The 22089-nt window shown below is 52.2% G+C and overlaps 11 protein-coding genes across 11 annotated transcripts; 6 read left to right on the forward strand and 5 right to left on the reverse strand.

Moving 5' to 3' along the window:
- The first annotated feature begins 122 nt into the window (after positions 1–122).
- ASPVEDRAFT_395310 (class I SAM-dependent methyltransferase) lies at positions 123–1151 on the forward strand. The gene has a single exon (XM_040811940.1). The coding sequence runs from the start codon at positions 142–144 to the stop codon at positions 925–927; it is 786 nt and encodes a 261-aa protein (XP_040674144.1). The 5' UTR covers positions 123–141; the 3' UTR covers positions 928–1151.
- Positions 1152–1331: 180 nt separating this feature from the next.
- ASPVEDRAFT_47530 (uncharacterized protein) lies at positions 1332–3089 on the forward strand. Its single transcript, XM_040813806.1, has 2 exons — positions 1332–1375; positions 1444–3089. The coding sequence occupies exon 2, from the start codon at positions 1495–1497 to the stop codon at positions 2839–2841; it is 1347 nt and encodes a 448-aa protein (XP_040674145.1). The 5' UTR covers positions 1332–1375; positions 1444–1494; the 3' UTR covers positions 2842–3089.
- Positions 2914–4398, reverse strand: ASPVEDRAFT_47531 (uncharacterized protein). The gene is made up of 2 exons (XM_040813807.1): positions 4168–4398; positions 2914–4112 (listed from the first exon to the last, which is right to left on the reverse strand). The coding sequence occupies exons 1-2, from the start codon at positions 4361–4363 to the stop codon at positions 3073–3075; spliced, it is 1236 nt and encodes a 411-aa protein (XP_040674146.1). The 5' UTR covers positions 4364–4398; the 3' UTR covers positions 2914–3072.
- A 1351-nt stretch (positions 4399–5749) lies between these two features.
- Positions 5750–7294, forward strand: ASPVEDRAFT_144061 (uncharacterized protein; the record flags this gene model as incomplete). The annotated part of the gene is made up of 2 exons (XM_040807958.1): positions 5750–5968; positions 6017–7294. 2 exons carry the CDS (start codon positions 5750–5752, stop codon positions 7292–7294), a joined length of 1497 nt encoding a protein of 498 aa, XP_040674147.1.
- Positions 7295–7475: 181 nt separating this feature from the next.
- ASPVEDRAFT_47533 (uncharacterized protein) lies at positions 7476–8214 on the forward strand. Its single transcript, XM_040813808.1, has one exon. The coding sequence runs from the start codon at positions 7537–7539 to the stop codon at positions 7939–7941; it is 405 nt and encodes a 134-aa protein (XP_040674148.1). The 5' UTR covers positions 7476–7536; the 3' UTR covers positions 7942–8214.
- A 4524-nt stretch (positions 8215–12738) lies between these two features.
- Positions 12739–13670, reverse strand: ASPVEDRAFT_395354 (uncharacterized protein). Its single transcript, XM_040811941.1, has one exon. The coding sequence runs from the start codon at positions 13460–13462 to the stop codon at positions 12839–12841; it is 624 nt and encodes a 207-aa protein (XP_040674149.1). The 5' UTR covers positions 13463–13670; the 3' UTR covers positions 12739–12838.
- Positions 13546–14499, reverse strand: ASPVEDRAFT_395373 (uncharacterized protein). Its single transcript, XM_040811942.1, has 4 exons — positions 14415–14499; positions 14147–14364; positions 13990–14084; positions 13546–13945 (listed from the first exon to the last, which is right to left on the reverse strand). Exons 2-4 carry the CDS (start codon positions 14212–14214, stop codon positions 13629–13631), a joined length of 480 nt encoding a protein of 159 aa, XP_040674150.1. The 5' UTR covers positions 14215–14364; positions 14415–14499; the 3' UTR covers positions 13546–13628.
- ASPVEDRAFT_47535 (uncharacterized protein) lies at positions 13882–14878 on the reverse strand. The gene is made up of 3 exons (XM_040813809.1): positions 14792–14878; positions 14151–14731; positions 13882–14100 (listed from the first exon to the last, which is right to left on the reverse strand). Exons 1-2 carry the CDS (start codon positions 14802–14804, stop codon positions 14232–14234), a joined length of 513 nt encoding a protein of 170 aa, XP_040674151.1. The 5' UTR covers positions 14805–14878; the 3' UTR covers positions 13882–14100; positions 14151–14231.
- Positions 14879–15279: 401 nt separating this feature from the next.
- ASPVEDRAFT_57496 (FAD-binding oxidoreductase) lies at positions 15280–16889 on the reverse strand (the record flags this gene model as incomplete). The annotated part of the gene is made up of 3 exons (XM_040815345.1): positions 15280–15781; positions 15827–16761; positions 16806–16889. 3 exons carry the CDS (start codon positions 16887–16889, stop codon positions 15280–15282), a joined length of 1521 nt encoding a protein of 506 aa, XP_040674152.1.
- A 337-nt stretch (positions 16890–17226) lies between these two features.
- On the forward strand, positions 17227–19135 carry ASPVEDRAFT_77059 (Zn(II)2Cys6 transcription factor). The gene is made up of 4 exons (XM_040816376.1): positions 17227–17624; positions 17674–17990; positions 18042–18169; positions 18224–19135. The coding sequence occupies exons 1-4, from the start codon at positions 17288–17290 to the stop codon at positions 18945–18947; spliced, it is 1506 nt and encodes a 501-aa protein (XP_040674153.1). The 5' UTR covers positions 17227–17287; the 3' UTR covers positions 18948–19135.
- Positions 19136–20137: 1002 nt separating this feature from the next.
- On the forward strand, positions 20138–22012 carry ASPVEDRAFT_47538 (uncharacterized protein). Its single transcript, XM_040813810.1, has one exon. It carries the CDS (start codon positions 20312–20314, stop codon positions 21917–21919), a length of 1608 nt encoding a protein of 535 aa, XP_040674154.1. The 5' UTR covers positions 20138–20311; the 3' UTR covers positions 21920–22012.
- Positions 22013–22089: the final 77 nt, after the last annotated feature.

Raw genomic sequence — 22089 nt, forward strand, 5'->3', positions numbered from 1 at the left:
TCATTAATTATTTAACCAATAGACTACATTAAATGTGCATCCAGTCGGGGACCCAATGCGGAAGCCCACGTGAAACTCGTATAAGATCAATTTCAATTTCTTCACATTTCTATTCTTCCCCCACTCAAGTTGATATCCAGGATGTCTTCCCAAAACATCTACGACAATTCCACCTTTTTCTCTGCCTACGGGACCCTCCCCCGCTCGCAGCTCGGGCTACCAGGTGCCCCGGAATGGCCCGCCCTGCAGGCCATGGTACTCGGCGACGCAGCCCAATCACTACAAGGACACCGCGTTCTTGATCTCGGATGCGGGTATGGCTGGTTCACGCGCTGGGCCCGAGACAGCGGGGCCCATGTGAAGGGGGTCGATATTTCAGAGAAGATGATTTCGCGAGCAAGGGAGTCAGAGGCCAATTCGAATTCGTCTACAGGGGAGATAAAGTATGAAGTGGCGGATATCGAGTCGATTACCTTCAAAGGAGAACGGGAAGGGTATGATCTGGTTTACAGCTCGCTGACACTGCACTATATCGAGGATTTGAGTCGACTCTATCGCGAGATCCATACCGCGCTTAGGAAAGGAGGCAAGTTTGTCTTCTCGGTTGAGCACCCGATATGCTCTGCGCCTGTTAATCCAGGGCCGGACTGGAAATCTATACAGGGAGAAGGCCAAGAACACAAGATATGGCCCTTGAACGGGTACAGCGACGAAGGGTGGCGGGTCACAAGCTGGCTTGGTGTCGACGGGGTGAGGAAGTACCATCGGACGGTGGAAACATATGTCCAGCTTCTTTTGAAGAATGGCTTTGCTTTGACGGGGTTCAGGGACTGGGCGCCCTCTTTGGAGGACGTTGCAGAGCATCCTGAGTGGAAGGACGAGAGACATCGGCCTTATTTCTTGTTGATCAGTGCAGAAGCGACCTAAATATTGGATAGACGTTACTGCCCCTGGTGGAGAGGATATATTCATGAATCAATAAACCCCCGAAGTCTCTGTTTGAGAAAAACCAATCTAGTCATGACGCAGAATTGCCAACTTGTTGACATATACCTCAAACTGTATCAGTTTCCCAGCTACGATGCAGCTGCCCATTGAGGCCTGGTAAAGCTGCAACTTTATACAGGGAGACGTGTTGTGGCGTGGTATAAACATAAAGACACGAACTAGTTGAAGGAGACAGGAGAAAGGGGTTGCCATCAGCCGTGTAAGTTAAACGAGTCCCAAGACTATCCACTTGTCTTACCTGACTCGCTATGATATACACCATTCGCAGACAGCTTCACCGAGAGAACCGACGATCTATACCGACATCAAATCTGTATACCTTATGAGCACCCGGGAGCGACAAACCCGAATCGCGAGAGGATACGAGGTAACACCTGCAGATACTATGTATAGGACAATGATTGACCCGAAGCGGAGATGACTCCGTCATCCTAGGCCAGACAGAAACAAAACAGGGTCCACGAGTCATGGACAGCATTGGCATTCATGACGAAACGCGTATTCGGCCTGAGGCCCAGCCAAGAAAGGGACCAGCGGAGGCGTGACAGAAAGAGTAATTCACCGGAGACAGTGTCTGACTTGGCTCGGCTAATTGGATTTATACTGTCTGATTGGAGGTTTAACTCCAGCAGGACTGGCGATCTGCAGTGCCACGAGTTTCGTCACGATCTTGGCGTGTGGGATAAACAGCCGACGAGATGTATAAAGGCCTTCTCGCGGACAGACGGATTTTCGTTTCACAGCAGTCAGCAATCTATCACAATGGTATCCAACTACTTTATTACGGCAGCGCTGGCACTCGCCGCTACAGCCTCTGCCCAGTGTGGCTCCGGCACCCCCGATGCCACCGTCGACGGCGAAGAAGGCGCCTACACTGCGTCCGTGGGTGGCAGCGAGGTCTACTCCGGCGACGACTACTACGCTGCAATCACTGCCGGGCTTGACGGGATCAGCTCCGGCCAGCGCCTGTCCATCATTGCCTCCGGCTCGATTGGCTCGAACGTGATCGATATCGACAGCGGCAAGATCTTCGAAGGCTGCGGCACCATCGACGTCCAGGAGAACAGTGGCCGTGGGAATATCCGGTCGCTGGGCACGACGGATGTTCAGATCCCATACCTCTCTCTCACTGGCGCCCCGTACTTCGGTCTGCACTTTTACGGGGTCAGCGGTCTTTCCCTGGGCGAGATCACGATGAACCTGAGCGGAGGAATCGGTATCCGCTTTGAACGCGACGAAGCTGCCAACACTGATGTGTCGATGGATGTTATCAATGTTACTGGCGCAGGTAGCCACGCTGTCGAGACCTGGAACATCGACGGCCTCACCATCAACCAGGTCATCGCCAGGGACGTCGGCGAGTGCGGCCTGCTCATCCAGGCCACGACAAACGCGCAGATCGGAACTGTTGACGCCGAGAACGTTGCTGCAGGCACCGGATACGCAGCCTTCCGTATGGCGAACCAGAACGGCAGACTGGCAGACGGCAGCTACGAAACCAACGTGTTTGTGGAGAACGTCATCGCGACGGGCGGAGGCCGTGGAGTGTTCTGTGTGTCCGAGTCTGGCGGTGTTGAGATTGCCAACGTCGAGATCTCCGACACGGAGAACAACTCGATCCTCATTGAGAACTGCTACGGGGTGTCGATTCTGGGGGGGACTGTCACTGGGGGTGGCGAGATCCGCATCTCTGCTCGCGACGAGTTTGAGATTACCAGCGATGTCTCGATCTCGCTCGAGGCCAACGGCGTCACTGTTGCTGAGAATCCCTGTGGAGAGAATATCACTTGGGATATCAGCGGTGATGCCACTCTTGACGTCTGCTCGGCGTGATAGACTATATACAGTCTACACTATAGCTCTGCTATGTACAACGTGTTTATTTAAATCAATTGTCATTCCCTATCTTTCTCTATTATATACTAGGAACAGAGTGTCTCAATCTGAGACTCTTGGCTGATATATCTCCGACAACTGGCGTAACAGTTGGATTATATGACTGGGGAGACTTAGGGCTGGCCGTGAATGAGTTATAACGATGGTATTCAACTAAGTCATTGATAATTACTTCCCCTTGCCCTCTGCATGCTTTCTCTCCTTCCACTCTGCTGCAATATCCTCCCACTGCTTGATCTCGTTCTCCCTCAGATCACCAGGGAAGAAGGTCCCCAGCATGCTCTTCCCCAGCTTCTCGTACTTCTTCTCAACCTCCATGAGGGCCTGCATCACCTTGACTTCTCCTACAACCTCTACAAAGTCCAGGGGCACTCCATAAGCTGCAGGGGTTCTCTTCCATCCGGCAACAAAGATATTCTGCAGCATCCCAAGCCCCCCGACTGCAATCAGATACCAGGTCCCGGTGTCAACTCCAGATGCTGTAATCAGCAGAACAACCCATGCAATGCCCAGAGCAATCGTCACCAGCTGCGCCCAGACTGTGATCGTCGGTTTATCAATCATCGAGAACCCCGTCGCCAGATCCTCCAGGTCCAGCCCATACCCATCACTCACGATCGCAATGGCATGCTGCGCCCCATTGCCCCTGGTCAGCACAAAATTCTTCTTCGTCCGCGTATCCAGACTGCGACACGCCCACTTCTCGACCCTCCACTGGTTCATCGCCCCCGTCACATAACACAGCCCCGTCGCGGCCCCCGTAATCATCAACACCCCCCAGTCCCCATTAAGTCCCGCCGGTATACTCGCAATCCCCAGCTGCACAAGCGTCACCACCAACCCACTCCAAAACAGCAAATCCTTCCCGGGAACCCCATGCTTCAGCGTCCGACTCGGCTTGTAGATACTAACCACCAGCCCCGCCTGACTCGGCCGCGGCACTGTAACCCCATCATCGGGGTACTTCTCCGTCTCGCGCGCCTGGTCGAACTTCCACCGCGCATCTAGTAGCGAGTCCGTCTTTTCCCGCGTCGCCTTGTGCATCCAGTAGTCGTAGTCGCGCATCATCCGCCCAAGAACCCAGCTGTTGTTGCCGCGCACGTACCCGTTCTTCCCGTTTATCAGCGAGCACCCTGTATCCGCGTCGGGCATGAGTCTGTACTCGCCCAGCGCCGAGCATACGGCCGAGGTTGCGTACGACACCCATCCTAGTCAGTCAGAACAAGTTCAAGAAAGTCAGGTATATTTATTTATTTTGTGTACCGAATGAAAAAGCGACAGGGGTCAGCCAGCCGCCGACTAACTGGGCCAGGGCGCGGTTGACGAGATCGCCGCCGATGAGCAGCAGGATGGTGAATGCGTAGTTTGAGGGCGTGGACCATTCGTCGCGGAAACTGGCGGCGGGGGCGCCCGGGTCGAAGTCGCGCTGGAGGAGATTGAGGAGGCGTGTGGGGGGCATTTTCTATTATTATTTATGGCTGGATGCGATGGTGGTGGTGGTTATATGTTATTGTGGAGCTGAACTGCAGAGAGGGACGACGTCTCACGCGACAAAAGAGTTACTGGGAGAGCAACAGTTTAAGAATGATTTCAGAGTGTTTTGAGAGTGGAGCTGTCAGCCTGAGTTCAGCTGGCCCAGCACTAGTTACTAGTCCAGGATCACTCAGCCTGCAGGATCTGGGCTGCAACAGAATTGGGGGAAAGCTGAACACGCGCTGGCCAATCTGACAACAGCCTTGATTCCTGCAAGGGTTTAGTGACTTGGCATGAACATTTTCATTAATCAAGACTAAGGTAGACGTGAATATAAATCCCTTTGATAAGGTTATTGCGTGCGACATCGAAGCACCCCACACCCATTATCCTCGTGAATAATCAATTAGGGTTCCGACTTAATAAAGCTCTTAGTGTCGCATAACGCCTTTATCGCAGGATTTACTGCTATCTGATGAGGAGCAGCTTATCCGCGATAATCACTTTATTCCAGGTATACGCACTAGGCTACATTAAATTCGCGGCAATATCATCTAGTTCAGAGTCCCTGCACATTACCAGGGCGGGACACAGCGCTCTGTCCGTTATTTGGTACGACGCTGTCTCCACAGCATGATTCCTCGTGCCCTCTTCAGTGGATACAGAACTGGCTACCCGTGTTTTGGCTCTAAATACTGGCGTGTCTATGTGTCGGGCATGACTGCTTGTGTTCAGATAGATGGCAAGTGATCTCTAAAGAACATTCAACGACATGAGAGGCAGTGGTCTGATGGCCAGTAACAAGAAGACAATCGCGTCATCTGAACCCTTAACGGCGAGTATTCGTGGCATGCCCTACTTGATCTACCCAGACGGAAGGTCACGCCTGCAGACGTGGTCATGTTATGGTACAGCATCTACGTTTACGCATTGTGCCACTGCTTTTGGCCGGTAAGGGTGAAAGTAGATTCGGACCGTGACTGGGTCGAGTCGCTACTGTAGTACAAAGCCCTGCCTCGGCTGAGATAGAGCATCGGCGGGTTTACAGACACCGTTGGAATTAATGCAGCTACCGTATCGTTCTGAGGATCATACTCTATCTGCTTTGCAGGCGGGACCATGAGAAGCGGTTGTGCAATATTCTCCTACGTTGTCTGTTATGTCTATGTCTATGACTGGATATTGATTTTTACTCTAGGATCATATGCAGGTGAATCGGTTCAAAATACTCCGACATCATGAGCTGTAGCGCACAGGTTTGGTAGTGTGATACATGATAAGGATCACATTTAAGTACTCAGCGCCCTCACATTCGTTTGATTATCTACGGATATTACGGCCAGCCTAATAGGCGGGATTATCCTTTATTACAATGGTCTTCTCAATATGGCGAAAGCAGCCGAAGACGGTCCTTACTGACAAGATAATCCCACTACGGGTGTGGGACGATTCGCCCTCCCTTCGTTATATGGCCTTCGACTTCACCATGCAGTTCAATGACGTGCTGGATCCATCCAAACTCGAGGCTGGGCTAGACCAGTTGATAGACACCGGAGAGTGGAGGCAGCTCGGGGCTCGGCTTCGTGCCAATGTACGTGATATAGACCTAACGTGCCGAATGAGTTAAACAGTGATTCAGCGCAGTGGCCATCTCGAGTACCATCTCCCCGTGCGCTATGACGCATCTCGGCCGGCATTTCGCTTTACGACAGCTAAACACTGCATGAGTATTCAGAATCATATATTGGGCTCCCGCTTGCCACGGCCAGGAGATGATACATACTTATATCCTTCTCCTGAAGAGTTTAAGCCGTTGCTACGTCACCCGAAGTCTCCTCGCTGGATATCAGACTGGATATACTCTGACGCTCCGCAGTTACATATCCACGTTGTAGTATTCCAGGATGTCACTCTGGTCACCATCACCCATTTGCACGTGTTATTCGATGCCATGTCGCGAGCTGCATTCATCAAAGCCTGGGCGGCTGCTGTAGGTGACAGAGTTCAAGACATTCCTCGCTGTATCCCGATGGACCAAGACCCGTTCGCCGCAGTAGGGAATGACAAGGCCAGTGCCAGGAACTACGTTTACCACGAGCAGCTTCTTTCCTGGCCCGCTCTGGTAATCTTCTTCCTTCGGCTGCTTTTCGAACTACTGTGGCACTGGGGAGCCGAAGAGCACACTTTCCGATTACCAGGACGATGCGTGGATCGAATGCGCGACGCCACGCTATCTAGTCTCACGCCAGTCAGCGACAAATCCATACCAGCCCACGCACCTTTCGTCAGCGAGAGCGATATAATTCTTTCCTGGTGGGCGCGGACGATGGTCAAGGCACTAAACGTCTCGCCGTCTCGCAATATATTGATCATGAACGTAGTCAATGTCATAACCCTCTTCGCAGACCGGATTCCGTCCGACGCCGTTTGTCTAGGGAATGCAGGATCTCTCGCTAATACCATGTTTACTGCTGCACAGGCTATCGATGATGAGGGTTTGGCCTACATCTCGTCCAAGCTCCGGCAGGACCTTGTCAAGCATAGAAAACTAGAGCAAGTGGATGCCTTGGTCTCTATCCAGAAACACTCCGTCGCGAAGATAGTCTCGTGGCTGGTTGGAGGCGGAAATGTACTATTCCTGCCATGTTCGAACCACCACAAAGGCCGTTATTTCGAAGTGGATTTTTCTGCTGCGTTGGTTGAGCCGGTTACTGGCGATGAAAGTTCCAATAGAGGAAAACCATCCTTCGTCAACGACGCCTATTATTGCTCGGTATATCCGACAAGGAACTTCCTCCGGGTCCTTGGGAAGGATGCAAACGGGGACTGGTGGCTCGCATCTAATACTCGAGTCTCTGCTTGGCCTGTTATTCAGAAGGAGTTGATGGCGTTGGTGGACTATCGAGAGGAGTGCTAAGTGTTTAATATAAGGAACCATATCCTCAGCACCTCGTATACAAATATCCACTAGGCAACAATATCCTAAACAGGTAACAATCTCTATGCAGATCCTCATTAGCCCGATAGTGGAGCGTTCTTCGTATTTAACCTGGCCCATCCCATTCTGATAAATATTTCCCATTCTCATCTTCCCACTACCCGTCGAAGCGTCATTTGGAACTTTCGCCCTCATTCATTAGCATATCAGTTACAGCAACAATGCCCTCAGAGCCCAAACCAGAAGAACTAGCCGCCATCTGGCGAGATATCCTCCAGAACGACACAAAAAGCTGGGTCCTGTTCGAGCACGGGACCTGCGTTATCCTCATGGAGCCCTCTGGCGACCTGGCCACACAAGCAACGGAGCTTCTGTCACAATGGGGTCCCGTCCAGGTTGCGACCCCGTCTGCCGATTTTGAGTGTATGGAGCTGGATGGTGAGCCTGTCTCTGGCTGGATTGTGACCGGGCACCATCCTGATGTGCTGAACTATGTCCTTCCTGAGGATGCGGAGCGTGTGGGATCGGGGGACCTGCAGGTTGGGTTGCTTGGGAGGTCTAATCGGGATGCTGATGGTACTGAGTTAAGGGTTATTCATGTTGAGGATAATCGTCCTAGGGTTTGATTTACAGATGATGTAGCGAATAATTCAGTCTATTTGATATCATATAAATTATCTAACCCTCAATGTATTCATTAAAGATCGTCTTGAAATTCATCATTGCCGCCATCTTCAATCATTCAGCACCCCGCGATATGATGGCACTGTCGCTATAGCGCTGGGGGCTCCATATGCCAGGCGACGCTGCGGCTCCCTTCATCCTCCAAGATACCACTCTCATCCGGAGGAAGTGGCAGTCCCAGGCTGGCAAGATATTGATCTATCTCTTCATACCCATAGTTATCACGAAGACACCGGCGTGCCAGCATGCGGACGTTCTCGCCATTGTTCGATTCCGCATTTATATTTGCCCCCTTGCTAACCAGATATTGAAGGGCCGCAATCGGCGTTGAAGGAGTGCTTCGCGCACTGTTTACGCAGTAATATAGAGCTGTCAGGCCCTCTGCATCTTGAGCTTCGATATTGGCGCCGCTGTCCACCAGGATTGCCATCATCCATGGGTTCCACATCCCAGCCGCGCGATGTAAGGCAGTTGCACCTCCGCCATCGCGCAGTGCATGTTTAATACCTGGATGGTTTGCAAGGATATAGAGAACTTGGAGCTCTTTGCTTCCTGGTAGGGGGTATTTTTCTTTATAGCTGTCGGATGTGGAAACATGCAGTAGACATAGACCGTCGTCGTCCCTTTCATTTGGGTCTGCCCCTCGCGTGAGGAGAAGTCTAACAACCGCGCTACAACCTGTGCGAACCGCTCTATTGATAGCGGTATCTCCTTGCTTGTCTCTGTGGTTCAAGTTGCTGCCCTTGTCGAGCAAAAAGCGCACTGCAGACGTCCGCCCCTTTCCTGCTGCCACCATCAATGGAGTCTCGCCCTGTTGGTTTGTCTGGTTAATATCATAGCCCTTTGCATGTAGCTGCTCCAGTACTGTCACATGTCCGTTGGATGCAGCATGGTGCAGGGCTGGGTCGCAGGATTTATTCGTTGATATAGGGCTGGCACCCGCTCCACCGAACCGCGCAAGTACCGACTTCCATCCATTACTGGCAGCCATGATGATCGAGCTGCGCCCCTTATGGTCTTCGCTGTTTGGATTGGCCCCTCTTTGCAAAAGCAGAGCTACCACAGCGTCATGACCTTGGCATGCCGCATGATGCAGTGGCGTCTGCCCGTATTCGTCCGTGACATCAATATCTGCACCGCGGTCCAGCAGCATCCGCACAATCTCGACACTACCAGCGTTGGCTGCTGCTTGGAGTGACGTTCCAAACAGACCATTCTGCCAGCGCGATGGGCTCTTTTCGATAAACAGAGTGCGGATGTTGCCCAGCTGGAGCCCTCTCCTGCTTTCACCCGCCCTTGGATCAAGCCTGGGGGGTCCACCCTCCCTCTGGACATCTGCTCCAGCGTCCAGAAGCTGCTGGACAATTGCTTCATGGCGCTGTGACGCTGCTGCTTGTAGAGCAGTCCCAAACCTGCCGCTCTCCTGGTTAACATCGGCGCCATTCTCTAACAAGATCCGTACAACCTCCTTGGAGCCCGCAAAGGCAGCGCCCTGAAGTGCAGTGCCGTACCTGCCGGATATTTCATTAACGTCGGCTCGCATATTTACCAGCGTCTTGACGATATCGACCCGGCCAAATAGCGAGGCAACCTGTAATACAGATGGCATTCGTCGCCCCCTCACTGCCAGACCGGCGTTGTACTTGAGGAGGATTCTGGTAACGGGCTCGTGCCCAGCGAAGATTGCACCGTGTAATGCAGTAATCCCCATCTGTGAATCACGTTCCCCATCCCGCGAACCAAAAGAGGAGATATATGAAGTCTCTGGGTCGCTGACGCCTCCGCTGTTAGCTGACTCTCTATCGGCTTCTGGGTTGACGATATCATCATTTGAATCTTCATCATGGGGCTCTTCACGCTCGGCTTGCCTAGTGTTCGATACCTCAGAAGAGGCATCAGAGTCGCTATCGCTGGCATAGGGATTGTCAACGGACTCGGAATCCAATTCCCCTTGGTTGACCTCAGATATGCTGCCCATCTCCAAAGGTCCCTCATACATGTACGGCCTGAAGTCAGGATAATCAGCCAACACATTTATGTCTGCGCCATATTGCAATAACATCGTCACCATGTCGCAGTTCCCCTCGAGTGCCGCACGCAATAAAGCTGGCCCTGTCATTTCCGCACGCAAATAGCTCTTTGTCTCCCTCAAAAGAAAGTTTAAGAGCTCTGTATTGCCCTTTATACAGGTCGATGTTATTGCTTCGGAGGTTATCCTCGCGCCACGCTCCACCAGAAACTGCACTATTGTGGCGTGGCCCCCTTTCGTTGCAGCAGATAGGGCTTTACTCTGGTCTCGCAGACTGATACCTTCACCGAGGAGCAGCTGAACGATGCTTATGTGCCCAAATGCAGCTGCAGACTCCAATGCAGCTGGTATTTCGGGGCAGTAAGTCGACCGGATAACCCTGCTCAGCAACAGCTGGAAGACACTTTCGTGTCCATTCCGCGCAGCCCGCTCGAGGGGACACTGGTATAGAACGCGGTGATTTTCTCGGTCCTTAGTGCCACTGAGCATGTTGCACAGATCCGATAATCCCCATCCTATGCCGTCTTTTGGGTCTGCGCCACGGTCCAGCAAAGCTCTGGTTAGTTGTTCATCTCCACTCTCTGCAGCTCGCTCAAGAGCAGCGTTTAGAGCCTGACTTGGATAGTCGAGACCTTCACTTTTCTTAACCAGGAAGGATAGCAAGTCGAGGTGGTTTCCTGCTGCGGCTGCCTCGATTGGGGTTCGGAAGCCGCTGACATCAGTATTTATACTGGCACCATGCTCGAGAAGGTATTCGGCGACATCACGATGCCCTCCAAAACAGGCGACTTGTAAAGCAGCACCGACCTTCGCCCCGTTTTCGAGCAGCATTTTCACTGCATCTAAATGGCCAGCGCCAGATGCAGCCTGCAGCGCTGTGCCAAATGAACCGCCTTCAATATTTGGGTCCGCCCCTTTATCGAGGCATAGCTTGATAATTTTCAAGAAACCATCTCGCGCAGCGGCCTGTAGAGGCGTAGCATATGTCCCTGCCACCAGGTTGGGGTTGGCATCGTTATCCAAAAGCAGCTTCACAATATCAGAGTTTCCCGAGCGAGCAGCAGCCTGAAGGGGCGTGCCGTAAACCCCAGCTTGAATGTTGACCCCAGCCCCGTTATCAACTAAGAATTTCACAAAGCTGTAATGGGACTGGCGGCATGCTGCAGCGAGAGGAGTCCCGTAAGTCCCATTTTCGCTATCCACGTCGGCACCGGCTCTAAGTAACGTAGTTGCAATGGGAATACTTCCAGACACTGCCGCTGCTTGCAGACAACTGCCATAGCGACCTCCTTCGCTGTTCACGTCCAGTAGCTTTGAAGCTACCAGTTCCTCCACGACCTCTTTATGCCCTGCCCGAGCGGCTGCGTGGATGGCTGGGCCGAAGCCCGACTTTTTGAGATTCATATCGAGCGTCCTATCCAAGGACAACTGTACTGTTTCCTCGGCTCTCCTCTCTGCTGAGATAAACCTATTGGGTAACATCTGTTGGTTGTCCAGGATGTATTTCACAGTTTTTCTTACTCCTTCGGCAATGGCGACAGTTGGTGCCGTCTCATAGATCGTTTCATAGGCGCCTCCGGGTGCATTAATGTCAGCGCCTGAAGCCAGAAGCTCTTTGACCACATGCAGATGGCCTCGGAGTGATGCAGCCTGAAGGGCTGTTCCGAACTGGCCACCCTCGGCCTCAATATCGACACCATTTCCCAGTATCTGGCGGAGAATGCTCAGGTGGCCGTGCAGGGCTGCTGCCTGGAGAGCTGTTCCAAACCGCCGGCCTTGAATCCTTGCATTGGCCCCTTGGTCGAGTAGGAACTGAACAATATGGCCATATCCCGCGCAGGATGCACGAATCAGAGCCGTCTCTTCGTATTTATCCTTTGCATCAATATCGGCCCGCCCGTTCAATAGCTCCTTCGCAACTTCGAGGTGGCCATATTGACATGCCAGATGTAGCCCGGTTGCCCCCATTGAATTTTCAGCCCTGAAAAGCGCTGGCTCTATCTGGCGGTACCGTGCAACAACCTCGACGATGCCAAATGCACATCCCGCAAAGAACGACGTCTCCGGTGAGCTGAGGGCTTGCATAATCTTGTCTTTGAATGGGTCGTTCCAGTCCAAGATATCACAAACGACCCTCAGCTTTTCCAGCCAGTCAGTAAACCACTGCTGCATGCCGCCATCTGCCAGGCATAGATCCCGTATCGCATCTTCGATCGTTACGGTGGGACGATTTGGGCCAGCTTTCTCGACATGAGACACCCAGTACAGGATTGAATAGCAGTAAAGGGACTCGCGTTTCAGAGATAAAGGCGCGGGAATTGTGACTGCCTGGGTGATTTCCCGAAGGCAAACATCAGCAGCAGTGGCATTTCTGCTATGTACACTGAACTCGGCTTTGTCTTCGAAGAAGTCTTTGACGGAGGTGTGGATGAATCTGAAGGTGTCCAGACCCTCGTCAACCATGACAAGATTCATGCAGCTCTGGATGATGATCTCCTCTGATATATCGGATTTGACGTGCTTAGCTAGCGCAACTCGCAGCTCGCCACGGCCTAAAGGGACTACGGTGCACAGCAGCCAGTGGATCATCGTGACTGCGGTCTCGCGCATCTTCTGGCCTCCTTGCCTTATCTTGCTATATATTGCAGAGTAGACTCCAGATAGTTCGTCTGGGGCCTCACAGACTCGTTGCAGGGCATCCTCTTCAAATGTCGTTTGCGTCGGGTCGTTCAACAGGTCAGCTTGCAGTTTGATCCACAGAAACCTGGATTGATCAGCTCAAGTTTATCGACAGTGAAATGTGAGATATCTTACATTCCTTGTGCACCGTCGATGAGAGCCCTTGCCAGCCGTTCCTCAAACTTGCTGGAAATGGGTATCATGCGCAGCTTCATGTCCTCTGCGCATTCGTTCGCCTTGAGCCAGGCGAAGCTGTTGATATCGGTCTTGTTCTGCCCTGCGTCGATGGTATAAGAGTTGTCCAGAGCTCTGACGTGAGTTGATATTTCGAGACTCGGTCTGCTAGAGATCAGTATCTTGACCACCCGCTTGCCATGCGGTTCCAGCAGACCGAGCACGATCTGGAATAGCTCTTTCTGCTGCGCTGGGGTGCATTCGTCCACCGCGTCCACGAATATCAGTGTCGTCTGCTCCTCTACCAGCTGCATAAGCAGATTCCTCGTGTCAGGGAATGCCAGCACTTCCATCCCGTAGCCCTGGTCCTGCATATCTTGGTATTTCTGAACCACGGCCCCGCGAAGAGGCTTTCCAGGTCCTGTCCGGGATAGTTGCTTTATTATATTGCGTGCCAACGACTCGGGCTCGTCGTCTGGGATGGCTGCATTCCGGGAGCAGTATATATACGCCAACGGGCTTGCCTGGAGGGCTGTTTGGTTCGCTCGGACGCTGTCAATAATCAGGGACCTATCAAGCATGATTAGTACATTTCCTGAGCAGCAGAGGATGATTTGTTCACATCAGTGTGCTTTTTCCGGTCCCCGCTGGTCGTGTTAGCATACGATATTCGGCGCCTTATTTGAAAGGTACTTACCCTGCCCTTGTAGCCACAGAACTGACGACTCTGCCGACGTCCTCCACTGCTTATACTGAGGCTGATCGAATACCCACAGCCCGGTGCCTTTCATGCGGTTCACTCGCAAGCTTTGGTGATACTTGTCGTACGAGACACGAGAAAGCCAATTGAGGATTTGCGTCTCCTCCTGGACTGTGCTGTTCAGCGCAACTCTGCAACAACAGGTCGGTATAAATACCCTTAAGGTTCCTGACGAGGTCTATCATGCCATCATGTATTTCTTGTATTGGATCTTGAAACTCCTCTAGTGCCTTTCGCAATGCTGTCTGTGTACTCTGGACATCTCCGAGCTGGGTTTGAGTTCTACTCGCGGTATCTCGTTGACCTGCATTCAGTCAGCCTTGAACAGTTATAAAGTGCTATCCATACGCTCAGCATCGACAAGACGTCCAAGGTCATCGACAACTGTGTGCTGCGACCGAACCTCGTCAATCAGCTCCTTCAGCTGGGCCGGCGTCCAGACACTGTCAAAGAGGCGTCCTAGTCAGTCAATATCTGCAGCTTTCTGTATAATAGATTTCCGCACGTACTCCCTATGCCCTTCTCATGATACGTCTTCAGCTTTGCTATAAACGTCAAAGCGCGAGAGTACATTCGCACCAGTTCTCCCTTTAACGTTTTACTGATCTGAGAGTCGTCTCCCAGATAGAGGTTCTCAAAAACGGTATATCGGGGAACGAGCACTGCCAGCACCTGTAGTCCTTCCTGTGCAAGACTGTCATGCTCAAAGTAATTGACAGCAATCTACACACCCTCATATCAGCCATCGACCCAGGAAGATACCGATATCCTACCTGAAGACCCAATCCGACCGCCGCCCACGGGATAGCCAGATGCGTAGGATCCAGCGCCGCGATAGAATCACCGAGTTTCTTGAAATGCGCAACCCTGTCGACGACTCTGTTGAAGAGATCGTGTAGCTCTCCTTTCGTCCCGTCTCTCTTCCGGTATGTCCACCGCTTCTGCTTGCTCAGTCTCTCCTTCTCCTTTGCGCTTTCAAGAACATCGTCGAGGACGTTTAGCTTGTTCGCGGCGTGGCCCCATATCAGCGCTCTGTCGGATTCATCGAGTTCTCTAATCGCCTCAGCCCAGAGGTCTGTTTCGGGTGCGTCTAGTCAAGCGGTAGCAATTAGCAAGAGTTCACGCCTTGTATTCGTCCCAGATTCTTTACTATGCTGAGCCATATCCCTCTCCCTCTCGATCGCTAGCACCGGCAGATGGCTCAGATTCAGACCATCAAGGTCTGTGAAGGTGTGAGGATCTGAATGAAAGCAGAGGGGTTGAGCTGAGCCTCGATTCAGCCCCGCGGCTGGTTCGCGTTCTGCAGCGCTGACATTGCTTGCCAGCGTGTCTTGGCCCCTGTCGGCCATTCTCGAATGAGATACGGCGAATATCCATTGATTGGGGGCGATGCATTTAGTTGCAGCTTGGGGTGGCGCAGCCCACTGATCCTCCTATCAAACATCTCTGCAGCAGCCACCAGCTAACTGTCGTAAATACCTAGAGCCAGCCCGGGAGCTGCATTGCGCAACGGTTATGGTTCGGATTTTATACACATGCTGCTCTCAGTGGAGGACGACAACATTCACAGCATGAGATACGTTGGAAGTACATTATCTATAACAAATAAATACATACCATCGAGCTCTCCAACATAAACTACTGAACCCTGGAGATTTTGAATCCCCCCGGAATCCTCGTCTGGAACTTGCTCTCAGGGTCGTACTTCTTCGCAACCCTGTGCATATGCTCAACGCTTTCTTCTCCATAACTGCCTAACGGATCCTGCGAGAAATCCGCATAGTTCAGATATCTCAGCTGATTGTCGGCACCAATACTCTCCGAATACTGTTCCAGCTCTGCAACCATCTCGTGCATACGCGCCGACGCGACTGCAAAATCAGACTGGTTGGTGTATACGAATATCCCAGCAGTCCAGAGCACGGCGTCTCCGTCTCGCAGAGTCTCTGCGAACATGTTGCCGCCTCTCTTCTCGCTGATGTCTGCGAAGAAGGAGGGGAGGGGCTGGAAGAATATAATGCTGTAGAAGCTCTTCTTTCCGATGGACTCTTGCACGTCCGCGGCGAACCTGCTGTGTGCTGATGCCGCGTAGTTGAGCATCTTTGCGTCGTTTTTGAATGTGAGAGTTGTTTGCAGGGCCCTAGCTAATTAGTATATTTGGGTTTTGCTTTGAAGGGGGACATACCATGCATCCCCTGGGAGAGTCGAGTTCCGGGCTGCCTCATAGAGGTGGCCGACGTTCTGCTCGAATGGCTTCGTCTGGGGAATCTTCCTAAACTTGTCAAAGCCAGTGCTGTTCTGTTCGCCCTGAATATTGACCTCAATCGTGGCCAGGATATCCTCGCCCTCGACATGCGCCAGAATCGCAATCAGCGCATCATCATCATGCTGCTGCTGCTTGTCCGTGAAGTCAACAATCGCATCCACAAACTGCCCCGTATACTTCGTGCTGATACTCCTCTGCCCCCTGGCAAGCTTCGTATCCGGCAACGCCTCCATGTCATACCGGGTAACAACCCCAAAGTTACTCCCACCACCCTTCAACGCCCTCCACAGATCCGCATTCTCATTCTTATTCGCATTCACAATCGTCCCATTCGCAAGCGCAACCTCAAAGTTGGCAATGGCATCACATCCAAACCCTTCCTTGGCCATGTAATACGTTGACCCGCCACCAAGCAAGAACCCGCCCACGCCAACATCGCCATCGCGCCCACCAGTGGCAACAACACCGTACTTATGCAGCGAGGCATAAACATCCTGCCACTTCGCTCCGGGGCCGATACTCGCGATGTTTGTCTTTGCATTGTATGATGTGCCGTTAAGATACTTCAGGTCGATCGTTACCCCGTTTTCGATGTTATTCGAGTCGCCGAGGTTATGCCCGCCTGCGCGGACGGCAATGTGCCAGTCTCCGCCGCTGCTGACTGGGTCCGAGGCGTCGCCGTCCAGGAGAGCTGTCAAGGCGGTTGAGACTTCCTGTGTGCTGTGTGGTTGCACGAGACAGTAGGGGTGTCGTCGGGGGTTTAGGGCCCAGTAGCTCTGGATGCGTGGTTCATAGGATGTGTTGGTCGGGAGGACGACTCTATCCCCTAGGCCGGCTGCGATGAGGGCGTCGCACTGGGATGTTAGATTGGTTAAGTAAGCCAAGGGAGGTTACGAACAGGAGGGTAACCGGTGCCAGCCCATGGAAGAGTGGCAGCAACGGGGCTGCTTAACGCTGTGAGTACTGTGGCTGTGAGAGCCATGTTGGGTAGGCTTTGTATCATGATGTTGGTGAAGATATTGAGCTGAACCTCTACTTCTTCCCAGGATGCAGCATCTTTATAGACATCTTTATAGACAGACAACATGGTCGCCTATATGCTATACACGCCTTTTTTGTAATCTCCCTATTCAGAAAGAAGCCTTGCCAAGCAGCCGATCAGTGGAGCCCTCGCCCGCACAAAGAACCAGTCGACGTCAGCCCCGCCAGCCGCAGCTGAGCACATTGGGGGCCATTGGGGGCCGCCGGGTTCCTCGGGCCCGACGGCCTGCGCCCCTGGAGGGGTTTTTATCAACACGCCCAGACTTCCTCCATCCTGTCTGGCACAGTCACCACTGCCCAGAATCTGCCGAGAGACGCTGTGGAGCGCTAGACATCGTCATGACGGGGATCGCCATGGAACAACGCAAACGCCACTGCTGGGAATGTCTCCGCCGGTCGCTGGTCTGCGACTTCACGGAGCCCGAGTGCAAGCGGTGTATTAAAAGCGGGACTCAGTGTCCTGGATATGGCGAGAAGGAGCCCTTGAGGCTTAACTGGCTTGCTCCGGGCAAGGTCAAGTCGCGGACTCGGGCTCGTAAAACGAAGACCAGCGGGCATGGCAGCAAGGAGCCCATGATTACGATCAATGAACGCGCGAAAAACCCCGATTTCCTAATTATCCCTCGGAGTTGCTTCAAGGTTAATGCTGACGCCATCTTTGATGCGGTCGATTACTGCAAGTCGTCCCTATACCCCACGTGTCAGAGCTTTGCTGACAGGTGCAGATAACTCCGCAATGTACCCCTTTCTGGTAGAGAATATGGTCGGCAATCATCCGGGAGTTTACAAGATCCAGCCGGCTCATATACACGCGGGCGTAGCGCGGCCGGACTATCTCCGCCTGGAAATTGTCTGCATGTCGTTGAATCATCGAATTCACAGCGCGAAGGATCCGTCTTATGCCCAGTCTCTAGCGCCCACTTATTATCATTTCCGAGGCTTGATTCTGCACTCGCTTAATGCGACAATCGCCAATGAGAAGGCTCGAAAGAAGAATATCAATTTCCTGATGGCGGGAATACTGTGCCTCCTGCTAGCCGATGTATGCCCCATACCACTGGAACCAAATGACCTCACATTTTGACCCATACAGGCCCACCAAGGAATATTATTTCACTGGCGATTCCACCTGCAAGGGATCCAGCAGCTCATCGCGCTCCGTGGGGGTTTGCGGGCCCTAGCCGGTCCAGGCGTCGAGCCTCTCCTCCTCTGCTATGCATAGTATGTCCATATCCCCGAGCAAAACAAGCAGAAGAGATCCGCCTAACTGTGCAGCGTCACTGTCCTCGGCGACACATCCTCGCCCGCTGACGATCTCACTATGAGCACCACCCTCCTCGCCGAGCTGGACACCATCCTGGAGGACTACGGCGACAAGCCCTACACCTTCTACCCCTTCCCAATCCCCCTTTTCACAGCCACCGTCAAGATCAACCACCTGCGAGCCCGCGCCGCAGCCCTCCGCCCAATCATTCCACCCACAGAGGACCTCAAAACCGAAGCCACCGAAGTCCTAACCACAATCCAAACCTTCAACCCTACATCCTTCGCCGAATCCCGCCCCCCAAAATACCGCCCAGACTGGATCCTCCTCGCCCAAACTATCCAATCCGCCGTCGCAATCTACTGCATCGCATCCCTGCAAAGCGTCGATATCCTACCCTACAGCGCCCCCCTGCAGGCCGCAAAGGCCTCCCACCGCCAAACTCTTTACGCCCTCCTCTCAAAGTCCCTCCCAGCCTCCCGCTTCGGCACCTCCGTCCTCTGGGCCCTCGTCGTGCTCGGCGTCGACGCCGTGCATGATACCCCCAGTATGCGCTCCTTCGTGAGCCAGAGTCTAGGCCCCCTGTCTCGCAGGCAGGGCTCGTATGTCCCGCTCTTGGCGAGGGACTTCCTCGAGCGGTTCTGGGCGAGTGGGCGCACGGACTGGGATGGGTGTTTTGATCGTCCGTATGCACTTGCCATGCAGTGGACTGTTAATCGGCATGGGTTGCGGTAGTGAAGGAAGACGGTTTATAGAGTCCTCATGCCAAGATTTGGTAGAATGTTTGTGTACATCTGATCATGACGATACCGTCAAGTATGACCACTGTGATGTCGGGGCTTTGCCTTGTTAGATGAGTGTTTATGATTTACAGCTATGTTATATTGTTTCTCTCGTGTAGACTCTAGCTTTATACTGTAGGCGCTTTCTTCCATCTTGTGATTTTCTGGATCATTTGAGCATAGTAAACTATCATGATGAGATATACACTGTGATCGGCGTTCCTATTTCCTATCTTGATTAGCGTGTTTACTTATAAACATCTTCTCGACGACCATCTCAACTGTTTCGATATCACGGAACTGCAGATTGTAATGGATGAACTAATTAGCAGTTATAGAACCTCAAAATAACAGCTATTTACAAATGCAATTGGTGCCAAATTATAAAGTAAACATATAAATGCATCCCAATGCAATAATTCCTACGTTTAATATATATTTTCGTCTGGGCACACCTTGGTTTCTTTGTATATGCAGCCAATTTGGTTTGGACCTGAAAAAAACCTTAGTTGGATGTAGTACCGTCTTACAACAGATTAAAGGCATCATAGCCAGGCAGCAAGATATAGAGTACACGAACAGTACCCCAGTTACCAACAACCAGCCACGCGCCACTTGAGGCTAGTCCAGGATCAGCATCCTCCCCTCTTTTCAAACCTGAAGGGTATAATGGGCTCGAGCCTCGCATCGCTGCACCGTTTTCCAGGTAGGAACTCTAAATACGTAATTCTGGAGCGAACGACGCGCCCATAGCCCAGCCTCGTTTCAAAAAGGACGATAGCTCCTTTGACAGTCGGACTGTGGCCTTTCACGGATTGGTTGAAATAGAGCAAGACGGCCGTACCTCCTCTAAGAAGTAGGGGAGTAACAAATACACAAACGGATGCTTTGTTCAGTTGGTCACCATCTTGTTGGTTATGCCCGGGCAAATATCCAGAGCATCGTCTGGGTGTCGTTGTGGTCTCAGCCTTTCGCCTACCTACGGGGCGGTGCAATAAGACTCGGCGCATGTTTCAGCCTCGTGGAAGCGAGTAAGCATAGCCTTGGGCCGGAGAGTTGATGTAGTCTCGGGGTCCGAGGACTTAAGTACTAGCCATATATACCGCAGCAGCTTACTTCTTTCCCAGCCTAATTCTGCTGCATCGTCAAGATCGCTATACCTGTCGTTCTTTTATAATTTCCTTAACCTACACTCTAAGCCGCCTGAGGTGCATACGCATGCGTAGCTTATCCGAGATTGTTATCGAATCCCTCTTTCAAGTCCGAATCCACTGAATATCTCTTTGTGGCTGAACTACCTGGAGTTGTGGCCCAGATATGACCACAAAAGATACACCAACAGCTACACCCAGAATCCCTCCAGCGCACACAGAATTCCTGATCGGCTGGATATGCGTTCTCCAAAAAGAATATCGTGCCGCCGCTAGCATTCTAGACGAAAGGTACGACACCACCGGCTTGGTGCGCGGCCAGGGAGACAGGAACCAATATATCATGGGCCGAGTCGGCGAGCATAGCGTGTCAATCAATGTACCACCAGCAGGGAGTTACGGCCAGCTCCACGCATCCCGGATTGCGCTGGACATGAAGAGTACTTTCCCCAGGATGCGATTTGTGCTGTTAGTTGGGATTGCGGGTGGAGTGCCTTTCCTGAAACAACATATTCGGCTTGGGGATGTTGTGCTGGGGACAAAGGTTGTGCCTTACGCGACGGGCAAGGAGACTGATGATGCGTTTGAACGAACTGGATTGGTAAAGGTGCCGCCCAGGGAACTTTTAGGCACATTAACGTTCCTGGATGAGCGTATTTGGTCGGGGGATCTTGTTCTCTCCAAGTCTATCGAGAGGGTTCGAACCAAAGCCGGCAGAAGTGCGGCTGACTTTGTTCGGCCGCCGGATGATCGATTGTATAGAAACAGCTACATCCATAAAGACTCTGATTGTGACTGTCTGCAACCTGGATTACAACAGGAGAACCTATGCCCGCCTGACGACCGTGAGGCAGGGTCGGTCCGAATATTCCAAGGAGGCATTGGGTCCGATAACATTGTCATGAAGAATGCTGCCAGCCGCGACGAGATAGCCCGCCGAGAGGACATTCTGTGTTTCGAGATGGAAGCTACCGGAGTAATGGATGTCACGCCTTGCCTCTCTATCCGAGGAATTTCAGACTACGCAGATGGACACAAAAACGACGACTGGCATTTGTATGCCGCTCTCGCGGCAGCAACATGTGCTCGGGAGTTATTGCTATCACTTCCGCCGCAGGCTATAGCGCAATTCCCTATGACCCTTTCCGGGGACCAGGTGGATCGGTATATCACAGGGGCTGTTAGCAACCCAAATCGCTTTTCCGGCAGCGACATCGAGAGGCTGAGGCAAACCCGGGAGAATCTAATGGAGCGCCACACCTTCCTCGAGGAGCTCGTGAGGACGGAACTTCGCAAGATGAAAAAGGAGAAAGCAAAGGATGATCTGCAAAGGGTACGGCGCAGGACGGAGAGATTTCAGTCATTCCAAAAGGATTTGAGAGTACACTTGGAAGACTTGAGCCGCCTTGTGAAACAGCGTGATGATTTACTCTTCAGTCAAGACCCGGTCGTCCGAGAAGAATACAAGCAACTGGACACTCAGGTGCGAAGGGACGAAGAAGCCATGGCGCAGTTGGCCCAGGATAGTCTACAGGCTACAGGCAGTCTGCTCAAGAGATGGGGGGCAGTTTTCAGTTCACCGCAGTTGACCTCTGCTGGTACAACATTGGGAAACAGTGGTGAATACATAAGGAATATCACATGGTTGTTAGGGCCCGGTCTCTTGTTCCCAACTGTCGCTACGTGGCGATGGCTGGAATTAAGAGTATTCAACAATGGCCCTCCGAGGTTAGGCAATGAAGCAGAGGTGCAATCTATGCTGACCTTTGTATAATGGAATGTATGGCTAGCTTTCGGGTGACATACACCAATTCTCGAGTGAGAGAAATAAAGTAGGTAATAAACAATAGAAATGTTTCTCCGTGCAACGATGTTGGTTTGTTGAATCCGTATCCATAACCATCGAGCTGGAATTCAACAAGCAGAAGATTCGACTTTCAGAAA

Source organism: Aspergillus versicolor (genome assembly GCF_001890125.1).
Source record: "Aspergillus versicolor CBS 583.65 unplaced genomic scaffold ASPVEscaffold_15, whole genome shotgun sequence".
Taxonomy (NCBI): Eukaryota; Fungi; Ascomycota; class Eurotiomycetes; order Eurotiales; family Aspergillaceae; genus Aspergillus; species Aspergillus versicolor.